The sequence below is a fragment of the Neopelma chrysocephalum genome, unplaced genomic scaffold (genome assembly GCF_003984885.1).
Source record: "Neopelma chrysocephalum unplaced genomic scaffold, ASM398488v2 Primary Assembly neopelma1_96523, whole genome shotgun sequence".
In the NCBI taxonomy this organism is placed as follows: domain Eukaryota; kingdom Metazoa; phylum Chordata; class Aves; order Passeriformes; family Pipridae; genus Neopelma; species Neopelma chrysocephalum.
The window spans coordinates 773870-787263 of NW_020925169.1; the positions used below are offsets into that span (position 1 = coordinate 773870).

Consider the following 13394-nt stretch of genomic DNA (forward strand, 5'->3'; position numbering starts at 1 on the left):
AGGAATGAAGGTTTCACTGTTCTTTCATTTAGCGTTATAAATTGGTTGTGTAGCACAGATATAAGACATTTTAAACTTTGGATGTGATAATAACTTGTTTACATATTTGTAGGAATATTTGTCTGCTGCTTCACAAATTCAAAAAACTTCAGGGTTCAAAAAGTGATAGCCTTTTTAGGCAGCACAAGACCAGACTGTGTCTGATGCTAATTTGCAAAGTATTTCCAGTAAGGAGTTGCTGACATTTAAAAAATACTTATGTGTTCTTGCTATGTGCTATCTATTCAGGAAGGCTTAAATAACACTTAGACAGGTTTTTTTTTTCTAAAGACACAAATGTATCAGCATTTCACATGGCATTTTTAATATTTTTAATTTAAAGCATATTAACAAAAAGCATTTTTAAGCTGTATTTTATGCATACAGAAGGGTCACAGGTGATGAAAAGATTTGTTACTGTGAGGTAGTGTAGCGTTTTGTGATTATAAAATTAGTCTGTCCCTTAATCTGCTTAAAAAGTTTTTGTCATATTATGAATAATATAAATTATTAATATTCTTATGTTTTAGGGACTGTCACAGTCATAATTTTACCAACACAACTGTTTGACCCAGTGAGATCGCGTTTTGCATATTTCTACATTTTAATGAGTTATTCATTTAAAAGCTTACGGAAAAAATATAACTCATAAGTAATTAAATTTTTTAGCAGAAGTATAAGAAGCTCTTCTGACATAGGTGACTGTGGGAAGGAAGAAGCATCAATGTCCTGAATTGCACCTGTTTGTTAAAGATAGGCACAAACGAGAAGATTTAGTGATGGATTACAATTGGCTGTTTTCTCAGGGAATGATTAAGTACATGCATGTACTAAAACCAGCTGAATTTCCTTTGAGATACAGGGTTTCTGGTCACAAAACACTAAATGGGAGTTGTCTTTCAAGACTTGGTTAACTTCAAGATTTTGCAGAAAACACTTATGTGCACGATGTATTTTTCATTTAGAGTACTGAAATATAGACCTTCCAAGAGATTGGCATTTAATCTTTTTCTGTAATGGTTTAATACATATAAATTCTTGGAGATGAAAGGTAAAGCAGAAGAACTTGGCAACTTGGGCTGCCTTTCTGCAAGCTAAATATGTTACAAATCCAGAGCCCATCAGAAGAATATCTACAGTTTAGAAAGATAAAATGTTTACAAAAACATTTTACACTATTACCAAAGCAAAGGAAATGAGGTTTATTGTAGAATAAATTTAGTTACTTTTTTATGTTGTGTTACATAGAAAATACATACTTAAAACCTATTTGCTGTATATTTATTATGACATGCTAATGAGAATAATTAAGACATGCTGTGACATTCTCAGAGAGGAGGCAAAGTATATTGAAAAACGAATTTGCAGTTGAGAACTTTTACTACCAGCTAATGAGATGCTTGGAAATACCATAGAAACATTTTTAAAAATCCTGCAATCCAGCTTCGTGTCTGCACCTTATTTGAGCATAACTTTCAGAGACTAACCGGCATTCTCTTTGGTTTGTGTCTATTGAAGATATTGGTATCTATTGATACATTAAAACCAATAATTACTTGTTACTTGTGTGGGTTTTATTAAAAATATTTAATTTACATTGTTTCTGGTGTAATACTTTCAAAAGGTAAGCTCTGTTTAAATTAAATAATGTTTTAATTAAAATTTTAGTGAAAAAGTGGAATATGCCCAAACTTCTTGTTTGAAATCTTGTACCTCTCTGAAACATTTGAAATTTTTGTTGGAAAAGAAAGTAAAATAGTTTCTTAAGGCGGAGGGGTGGGGTGACAGAGTAAACTTTTAAAAGAGTACAGACTTTAATTATAGAAGGGGTTCCTATAGGATGTCTTGGAGGCAAAATAGTGGGTTCGTTCTTTCGCAGGTTATAGGGACCCCAAAGCTGTCTACACTTAGTGAAGAAAAGCAGAAGCTGATTTTGCAGCCTGGGCAGTTGTGGACAGATTATTTGCAGCCCAGTATCCTGGGGTAGATTCGCTTCCTTTCAGCTTCCATTGATTTCTCCAAATAGCTGAATCTCACATCAGAGAGAGGTGGTGGGTCTGATGTTTATTAAGCAGTAGTTGAATGTGAACATAGTTCTCTTCTGTCAATTCACAGAATTAAGTTAATGCTATAGCATAGTTTCTTGTGTTTCTCTTGCCACGAGAAATAATTTTCTGCTGAAAATCCTAGTGAAACTAGTGCTTGTAAAGGCACTGAAGTTCCTTACAAAGAATACAGTACATAACCGAGGAAGTAAAAATCCTTATAATTTATGGATGTATTTATTCAGTCCTGACCTTGGGAACAAACATTGTAAAACAGAATTGCAAATCTAACATGTAGACATATTTAGTAATTACAGATAGATATAAAAAATTAATTATTTTCAAAACTTTTCAGCAGTAAATGCAAAATGTTGGAACAGCTTTTCTGGTGAGTATTTGTAGCCCTGAACATTGATTTCTTTAGTATAGTTACACTAGCTACACTAGCTACACCAAATTAACGAAGTAGAGCATAGTCAGGCTTGTTTAATAATTTCCAGCATAAAGCTGGTGAAATAAGATGAATACAGTGCTGCATGCAAATAGATACGGATGTAATGCAGTGACAAATTAGAAGGCAGTAACAGAAAGGAAATGAAGAGTTTATTGTTTCTATAGCTCTAATATCCATTAAAAGTTAGTTTCACAGCAGGCGACAGTTTGGATGAGTGTAAAGTGAATGTTTTGAAATAAATAGCAGTCTGGTGACCTGGGATGTCAGGGCTCTAGACAAGGGTTTGTGTTTGTCAATATATCCTACATGTTTTACAGACTCCTCAGGGAACAGGAGAAGATACAATTTCACCTCTTCTGTGCCAAAACATTTTAATTATATCTTCTTCCAAGTACAGCGGTTCAGTAACCAAGGAGCTGACATTGATGCATGTGTTGATAAAGCTGCAAACATTCAAAATGAGATTAACAAAGATTTTGAGGAAAGGGTGACAGCTAATTTTGCACACTATTCTGCATCTGATTCAGGTCAGTGTAATGATAGAATATTTTATCATCTTGAAGGACTTTTATGATGCTTTGTGTTTTTAAAGATTTGTGTATATGAAAGTACAGCTCTCAATATATCATTCAAGGAGGTTATCACTTTTTTATTGAATGTGCATTGGTTGTAGCCGTAAACAGGAATAAACATAAACATTTAGAAGCAATTTTCTATATATGCATCTATATTCACCACAGTAATAGGTTCCTTGTGTCTAATTCACCTTTAAAATACTGACCTCAGATGGGAAATTGAACTTAAACTTCATTGCCCATTTTGCAGCGTTGCTTAATATTTGCAGAAAGATTGGATGGAAGGTTATATTAAGTGTATTTAAATAGTCAAACTGTAGTTTCTTTGTATTATGTGGAACCTTTTGAGAACATCTCAAAGTATTTCTACTCTATTCTCCTCCTTGTTAGAAGGCAACTGACATTCTTCTTTCACTTTTCTTTTTGTTTGTGAAATTTTCTCCTCTTTTTTATCCACTCACTTCTCCATCTGCTTTCACTTTTGTTTGCTTGGGCCGTCTCTCATCCCAACTTGATAATGAGGAATGCAGTGTGACCCTGACCTCTATCAGCCCATGCATGACCTTCTGACTCTCCCACATAACCTTTGACCTTCTCTTTGACAGCTTGATTAATTACCCTGTGTTATGATTTATGAGTAAGTACTATGTAAAAATAATAGACAACAGGTGGTCCTCTGAAAACTTTTTGTGGCACGTTTTCTTTTCCTGCCTAACCTGATGAGCCATTTTAAGTTGGGAACTTAGTGGGACAGTGTGTATTTGGCAGAAACACAGCATTTTTACGCACTTGGACATAGTGCTGGAATTCAGGCGGCCAAGGTATATCTGGGATGAAAATATCACAGTGTTAGCAGGGTGCAGTTGCCAAAATGTACATTGGGTGGAAACAGAAAGCGGAGTCAACTGACATTGCAGGCATTTCAGTCGCAGGTCACGTCTTGAGAAAATTGCTCAAATAAATGGAGGGGGCATTTTTCAAGCTGAGCTGCATCTCCAACAGCTATGTTTACTTTAACGCTTCACTAGTGACTTCTGATTGGTTGTCATGACCTCATCCTGCTGTTGCACCTACAGTGTTGCAACAGTGACATAGATGTACCCTTCTTGTGGAAAAGATGGGAAATGAACAGAGCATACATCTTTTGGAAAGATGAATGGACGTTGCTATGTCCATTTTAACCACAGGTGAGTTTAAGAACAGAGCACTTTGAGTTGCATTTCCCCTGGGAATTAACTCCAGTTTTGTGCCAGCCATCCAAATAGAAACCTGAACTTGAAAATTCACATTGATAAAGCTTAGGGAAATGATCTCTTTCAGACCCTTGCTTGCAGTCCAAAAAGATAGTTACATAGGTCAAAAGATACCTCTCCAGTTCTGACCTCTCTGATCACATATGGTGTCCCATCCTGCTGGATTAATATGCAGATCTGAATGCTTTCAGCTCATTATTCATGTGGCCAGTCAGGGGAGATTTCAAAAGATTTGGAATTTACCTCAAATACTTTGAGGTTCTTTCTTTTTAACTTTACTTTTGCTGTCAGAGGTAAGAATTTTGGTATTCCTTCTGATTTGAACATCTTGCTTGAACTTCCAGTAAGAGGCAAAACATACTGCTCCATTTGTGGCGTGTGTATTATGATGGAAAAGGCCCTCCTTCATTGTTCTGGCTTTGTAGTAAAGGTATTGTAACTGAGATTCATGATTTTTTCCAATACTTGACTTTGTAAGCGCGCCTTTCCTTTCATCATCGCAATCCTCTATCTCCAGAAGCAGCAACCTGGAGGATGCTAGCAGTTAGTGTAGAATAAATTTTATTTACCTTGAAGCATTAGAATGTAGGGGGAATAGATGTTAATTGGGTGTTTTAGCCTGAGAGAGAAACTGTAATTTTGTAGATTAGAGGTTAGGAGTTGTATTTGTCAGTGTCAGTCCTGATTATTAGGTCTCATCACAGGTACAATGATGTGCTTGGCTGAAGATTGATGGGGATAGTGGGGAGTGTACTAAAGTTGAACTTTTTACCATGAAAAAATTTTGCAACTTAGGGAGTGGTTTCTCTTTCTGTACATACTGGAAACATAGGGCAAAACTACTATTACTTGCATTGAAAACGTACCTAATGTTTGCATACCACCTAATACCACTGAGTATGACAAGTTTTAGAAACCCTCCTAGATGATTGGTACTTACTTAGGCCAGAGGTCACTACATTTTATTAATGATGTAAGCTCATCATAGGTGAAGTTGGTAATTTTATTTGATTTGTTTAGTATAGATGCACCAACACCAAATCAACAAAGTAATGCATAGTAATGGTATATTTAATACTTTCCAGCATAAAGATACTGTATATGGTGAAATAAGATGAATACAGTTCTTCATGCAAATAGATATTTCTGAACAGGGCTTTAATTTTAAAAGATACTTTTTAATGAATGTGATTTTTGTCTATGTTAACGGTTATGTCAAAGTTATGCCGAAGATTGTATCTCGCTTATTATTAAAGTTTGCTAAAGATCAGTTATTAATGGTCTTGTGTTCTGTTTTGCATTGACTTACACTCTTCTCAGCCTCACTGCATTTGACCTCTACCTTTATTTCTAATTTTCTGATTGCACTAAACTACATTGCTGCAGCTATGCTCATATAAAATACATTTTTAAAAAATTATTTGAACTTAAAAGCCACATTGTTTACACTGATGTTATTTAGAGCTGAGCATTTCTTTTCAATAGAAAATGCTGGGCTGAGGCTGAATGAGAGAGGTTGTAATTGGGTACATTTTACCAGTCATTTTGTTTTTTCATGTTGATCTATATATGTTACTCTCAAATCTTCTTTGTGGTGCCATTGTTTCCATGTTGCAATTTAGGATGCAGAAGTACAAAGGAAAGGGAAATACACTAGATTAGATAAGAAAAACTATCTTTTCCTGACAGAAAGACTTAGGCTTTCCCATAATGGAGGAAAAAAAATACATTAGCTCAGTTATTACTTAATTATTTTAACTCTACTGATAGGAAAAGCCTGCTATCTGGGAGAAATTGTAGAAAAATATTAAAGGAGTCATGCCACAGTGCTTAAAAGATATTTGATAAAAATCTTTTAATTGATTTATGAAATAGTTGGATTTAAAAATAGAATCATATTTCATCTGTTGATGTCTGTGTGAAAAATTGACATTGTGTCTTCATAAAATTGGACAAATGAGTCATGTAATTTTCAGTTACATAATCAATAACTTAGAAAAATTCCACTCTGATGATTTGTGTGTCTGTGTTGTGGTCAGCTTAAGGTGGACACAGTTTCAAATCCCTGTAACACTTGTAGACCTGTAATAAACATATGAATTTTGCATTTGGCATTCTATAAAAAGGAAAACAAATCAATACAAAGAGTGTCTTTGCTCAAAACAAGCAGGTCAAGAAGATGAAGAGCCACAAAACCACTCACGTGCCAAGTACTGCAAAAACTTGGTCCTACACTGGCAATAGCAAGCTCAAAAACTATCCTTTTTTCAGAGATGTACAGTTTAGGAATGTTTGTAAGCAGTATTCTTCTCTGTGATGAATTTTGGGCTTTGAAATTTTCCAAGTTGGAAAGTTTATGTGTTCATAGTACAGCATTATGTGTTAATATCATCTGGCATCCCTGGTAGTAGTGTAGATAGATTTCAAATTTTTTCTTGTTTAATTTTCTGTTTTCCTTTCCTGGCTCCTTGTTTGTTTATTTATTTGCCTGTTTGTTTATATTTATCCCAGTTCAATTCACTCAGCAGGGAGGGCAGGGGAGTGATGTGACAGGAGACCCCCTTATGGTGCTGTGCCTAGCAAGGAGGCAATTTTACTCTTTGGCCTATGGTGACCTTTTTTGACTATGTCCCTTACAGCAGAGGTAGTGTCCTGAATGCCTCTATTTAACCCTGTTTAGCAGAGTGCAACTGTGCCCTTTAACTTGATTTTTGGTGGGAGGAGAAGCTATGGCAGACGTTCGAGAAGGGCACAAGGACAAGGGGTAGGAACTCCCTTCAGATGTGATTTTGATAACTAGTCGAGTGTGTCGAACTGTAGAAAATCACTGAGTGACAATCTGTCTACCTGACAGTGGCCACAATGAACTACAAGGTTGGTGAATGGCTCTACAGATTAGAATAAAGCAAGCCCAAATAAAGTATCTTTTGTTGGGGTGGACTTGGTTTGCTCTGGGCAGCTAGGTATGGGGGACCTCTTTGATCCTCATGACTAGCCTAAGAGCAAAACGAAGTACCAAGTGAAAAGCTGGAATAAAGCTGTTCCATTAGATAATTAATATAGACATTTCCAAAAAGTAAGTCTTTATTAAAATTTACTTTTAAATGACAGTTTGATTTTGACTGGAAACCCATGTTAACTTTAAGGACTCATTTGTTAAATGCATGTGCTTCTTTTTTCTCCCTCTGTTTCTATTTATATCTTCCACAAATATTGCAATTTTTCTGTGATTTGCAGTTATTTAAAAATCATAAATAATGGTTGGCTTATTTATTCAAAATTTATTTTTCATTCATAAATCCAGATATTTTTCAACCAGCTCATTTTCTGAGGCACAAAAATGCAGCTGGTATGCTCAAAAGCATCCTGCAGGTCACAAATTTTCTGTGGATTTGTTGAATACATGACATAATCCCAGTGAACTTTTAGAGCAGATTTAAAGATGCACTAAAAAGTTAGACCCACCATAAAAGAGCTGACTTCTAAGCAATACCACTGAATCAGTTTTGGTATTGATTCATTGTTACTGCTGCTATTTGCTTCTGCATGGTATGCTTGTTGTGAGCTAGACAAAAGGGTTTAGTATTTTAAAATGCGGTAAATAATTTTCACATGCTTTCTTTAATATATATATATATACATACATGCATATATATATATATATATGAAATCTCTCCATCCTTTTTATTTTAAAGGTTTTTACTGGCTGGGTATACAGCCTTTTATTCATCATTATGTAGAGTTCTTAAAGCAATATTTTGCTTTTAGTTCCCATATTGTTTTCTGAAAAAGTCGTATAAAGTGCTTATGAATAAAACAACATATTAAATTATTTTAAAGGTAAAACAGGCAACTTTTCTGATGTTGAGGGGTGTATATGAGCATTAAGTACACTCACAGACACATATTCGGACGTCAATATCCCTTTAATGACAGAATATTCTTAAAAATCCTTCAATAAATTGTGTTGTGTGAACTTACTGAAATAAATATAAAAGTTTTAAAGAGCATTAAAGTAAATGCAAGGAATTTTCAAGCATTAAATCTCTCTTTTCATATTCCTCCTTTTTGTGTGTGTGCGTGTGTCTCTCTTCTTAAACAGGAAGGCTATGGAGTAATAGTTCTGAATCCCAATGAGAACTATATTGAAGTGGAGAAGACAAAAGCCCAAATACAGCTATCTTCTGATTGCTCAGATGAACCTGCAGAAAAGAGGGAAAGAAAAGATAAAATCCAGAAGGAAACAAAGAAGCGACGTGACTTCTACGAAAAGTATCGAAATCCACAAAAAGAAAAAGAAACTATGCAGATCTATATTAGAGTAAGTTTCTTTTGGCTTTGTTTGCCCTTCTTTATTAATGCATACATATGTTTACTGTCCATACTGGCTAATAAGCATTTTAAAATATTTTTTTTAAAAACAAACACATTACTGAAGTGACATTCAAGAGTTTATACAGAGTTCCTGGCTCTTTATTCTATTGATATTTTTGGTCACTTTTTGAATCTGAAGTTTTGGAAGTGTTACAAAATATTTCTTTCTCATTTCAAAGGGAAACTTCAAATAAACCCCAGAGGAACTCACTGGTGCTATCAAGAAAGAGAATGGTTTAAGCAAGACTTTGTAAAAATTATTTTTTAAACAGAGGTGTACATACATAAGAAACACTTTGTAGTGAAGCTTAGGCAACATGCTAGCTTCACATGTCATGTATGCATTTACTGTATTTTATTTTCTTATACTGGGGAGACAGTAGTTACAGTTTTTTTAACATGTTACCTGCTAAATTAATAACGTATTTTGGAAAATACCATTGTTCATCTTGTGTGGTAGCAGATTTATCCTGTAATGGATTGCTTTCATAGGAGCAGCCATCCATTGTGTTTGAGCTGAATTTCTGAACGCAGAAAAAAGAAGGAAACTTATTAATATCGTAATAAATATTTAAGCTAGAATAATTCGAGAATGGTATCATGAAGAAACTCTGTCCCTTGCCCTTTTCTGACTCAGTGAACCTTTGCACTTTGTAATGCTAGCAGCATGGGATCATTATAACAGTGCTACCCAAGGATTTCTAATTCTGCAGGGGGCACAAACAATATTATTTGCACTTTGACACATTCTGCTTCATATACATACTATGGGTTATACATTCCAGACTAAGTCATACAATTTCCAAAACCCTTATTATGAAAGTATTTTCGTTCAAAGATAAAACATGTCAAAAACTCCACAGTGAAGTTAAAACAGTAAAAATCTATGTGTCTTTCTAGTAAAAAACAGAAAAATCCAGCAAAAGACATGTTAGAATCATCTTAAATTTTAACATGTCCCTATTAATTGTGGTTTAGCATAACAATATTTGTAAGAGAAATACAGCTGTGCTGGCTAGTTAAAAGCGTTGGTAACCTGGAAGCAAGATTATCACTAATACCATAAATATAACTGTGTCTTTTGAGAAATATCTCACAGCTGAGTGTGGGAAACAAAAGAATGTATATACATATTAAAAGTCACCAACAAGGCACTGTGTTTTCTGTTTGCTGCTTTTTTATGAGATGCTATTCTGCCGACCTCCAGACCCTGCATCTTAAGAGGGGCAACCAATCTTGGTCCATAAGAAGCCAGTGGACAAAGTTGCTGTATTGTTCAGAAAAAGGTCTAGTCAGCTGCAAGTTCAGTGTTCCCTTGTTAAAAGAGAATCTTTTTTTGGTAACCTTTTTAGCAATTCCACCTTCTCATGGCTCTTTTGCTTGATGAGACCTGAAATTTGGCTTCAGGAGGTTTGACCCCCGAAACATAAAATATATGTCTCCATCCCATTTTCCTTTCTGTGCAGCTTTGTGCCTCAAATATTACTGTTGATCTTTCCTTTATTTAATTTTCTTCAAATTAAGGAAAGAAGTAGCATACGTTTTAGTGAAAGTGTGGGGAGTGGTCTCCTTTCCCAGGCTAATTAGTTGAAATCAGGCTTTCTGATGAGGTTGGTGTTTTTATTTTGAAATAATTTCTTGGAGGGTTTTTTTATTCAATACACTCTAGTACAGATGTTTTCTTTAAATAGAATGAAAAACCTACCTGCTTTGGTGTGTTGAAGGACAAATTACTGCAATTTCTTTGCCTATCAGTTTCTGAAACAAAACTGGACCGTCAGTAGCATTCCATTTACTCCGTTGGGCAGAACTGCTAAGTCTGTAGGTGGTTGCAAGAGGTGCCATACCATATTTGCAATCTGTTTCTTGCCTCCCATGCTTGAATCCGTAGGATTACTGTTTGCTTGCACCCAGAAACTTGCTGCTATGTTTCCATAACTTCAGGCTGCTGGGTTTGAGCTGATTTGGGGTGATCTTGAAGGGCAATTCAGGTATGGCCTTTACTTACTGTATAGGATAGCATACATTTGACTCACTAGGCTCTTGAAATAAAACGAATTGTCACTCAACAGAAATATTTAAGGAGGCTTCATAGTGATCTCATCAAAGAGTTTTGAAAAACCTCAGCAAGCCTTACATCAACTTTGCCAAGTAGGAAAAAGTGGTACAGAGAGACTAGATGAAAAATATCCTCACAAGAAAGCATTAACTTCATCTAACTTTGAAAGAAAATATATTTGTGTGAGTTATGCTGGAGAAATTGTTTCAGACTGTTAAGTAGCAGGAATAAATATCTTCAGTTATATTCTCATAGGGTCACTGAGGTCTGCTATGGTCCGATGAAGAAATGTCATTTGAACAAATAAAAGCTGTCTGGATGATGTTCCCACTTCTGCAGCTAGATTTTCCAAGAACTGAAAAATAAAACTCTTCCCTGTTAATTGTCTTTTAAGTATTTTCTTTATTTTCATAGGAAAAAAATAGCTGAGGGACTCAAAATTTGTAAAATCAGTGTCTTAAAATACGAAATCTCAAATTACACTGTATTTTTGTACAAAATGACTAAAATGAAAACAACTATGGAAGTGTGTAGTGCATTAAGCACAGTGCTTGAAGGATCAAAGTACTTGTTGTTTCATGCTGGAGTTTCCTTAACTATGAAATAATGTACTCTCTGACGTACATTATAGCTTGTTAAAGGGACTGATTTGGTCTGGGTAATAAACATCATGTCAAACGTTATGGTAAGAAAACCTGCTTCATATGTTTTGTAATAAGACAGAATTTTTTGTTCTTGAAAACATCTGGCAACTGAATTCACAAGTGAAGACAGAAAATGTCAGCAATTCAGTAACAATCTTACAAATTTGGTTTCTATTTTGGCGATACAAACCTAGGAAAAAACTTCATAATCAGCATTGACTGTAATACTTCTATAAAATTATTAAACACAAGCAATTTACTTTTATATAGTATGCTAATGAATGCATATGAATTTTAATACGCTTACTGTTCAGATTTTAACAACTATAATGCCAGCAGATCATTTTGAAAGCATCTTGTTTTTTAAGGTATTGAATGGAGGATTTATACATTTATACATTCTTTTAAAAAAACATATTTCTGTCCTTAGTTATAAATACTACCATTTTTTCTTAGACCACCGGAGGCTGCTCTGTACATATGGGCTAATGCTTCCCCTCCGAAACCTTATACCCTAGCCAACCTTCATTTATTACTGAACTAAACTGAGAATTTGTTGATCTCTAAATTTTTTCTATGGAAACAGATCATACAGGCTTAAATATGACATCATTCCTTCCACCTTCTGAGCCATCTCCCATTACCTACAGATTTTACATTGACAGTGTCTTCTCTATGTTATAAGACAGTTAAAAATGTAAATCAGTATTTATCGCCTTCTAAACAGCATTCAGCACTTAAAAAAGTATACTGAGTGGATTCTGAAATGTTATCAAAGGGAAAAGTATAAATTGCATAATTTTGTAGTATTAGTAATTTGCAATAATCTTGTTGCTGCCATAGTTGAAGGATATCAAAGAGGCAATGAAGGAAGAAGTAGGAAGAAGCACTTTATCAGAACAACTGATGGGGTCAGGTTTTCTAGGCAAAAGTCTTTCAAAGGCCTGTATGCTAGCAATTTTGTCCTTTTATTTTTTCCACTGAGCTTAGCTGCTTTAATAATTCTTACTGCAAATTCTATTTTTGCTATAGCACAATCTATAATAGTGCCATTTCTACTAACAGCGTATCAATGAAATTAAATTAATTTTGGATGAAACATACCTTTCCTAAATAATTTTTCCCGTTTTCTGCGAGAGATTAAATAAGAAAAGATCATAATTTTTTTTACTAAAAATAGATGCATCAGGATAATTTGTGCCAATATTTAGGAAAAAGCAGAAAAGGTAGGTTTATTAATATACAGTATAGTACACCTTGACTGCTGGTAGGCAGGATATCCTGGCAAGCATACAAACACATTTGTGCCATTTCTGCTTATTATTTGGTATGGCTGACATGAAGCATTGCATGACTGAAAGTCACGGCAGTGTCCACTTGTGTGGTGTGACCTTTCAATGCCATGGATTTATTTCATGTTGAAGATTGAGCCATTTCCCAGCACAGCTGCAGTCCCACCAGCTGTGGGTCTCACCCTGTGGCCTTCCTTGGGCCAGATGTAGGCTCCCTCCACCTACCCTCTGACTTGGCAAGGTGCATGCCTGCTCTCATCCAGAGCCTATGTGACTACATTAACCTGCTGCTGAGACCAAGCTAATAAGCCCTTTATTCCACCAGAGAAGACAAAATGATAAACTCTAGGCAGACAGTTGCTGAGAGGTAAGGGACATGCACAGTGCAGAGAATGTCTGTGGCAGACCTGGGCATCAGGACTCCAACCTCTAGAGTCTCATGCTGACGTTTGTATCACAAAAAAAATGCCTGTTTTGTGTACTCTTTTACAACTGCCAGCATTACTTCACCTATACCTCTGAAATAACACATGGTTTTACTCTGTCCATATTTACATTTTAAAGCCTGTTACTTCCTTATGTTCTGGAGAAATCTCTGTCACTTGTAACCAGCAGCAAAATCATGATGGCAATAAAAAACTCATGAGAACTACCTAGAA

General features: G+C 35.2%; 1 protein-coding gene across 7 annotated transcripts in view; it reads left to right on the forward strand.

Moving 5' to 3' along the window:
- The window catches only part of FAM172A (family with sequence similarity 172 member A), a 283280-nt gene that overhangs the window by 129303 nt on the left and 140583 nt on the right, over window positions 1-13394 (forward strand). For 6 of the 7 annotated variants that reach the window (XM_027708758.1, XM_027708757.1, XM_027708761.1 and 3 more), the window contains one exon: window positions 8469-8687. The exons of the other annotated variant lie outside the window; for it this stretch is intronic. In XM_027708758.1, coding sequence (XP_027564559.1) covers window positions 8469-8687 — 219 coding nt within the window. The remainder of the gene's footprint in view (window positions 1-8468; window positions 8688-13394) is intronic. 7 annotated transcript variants of the gene reach the window in all.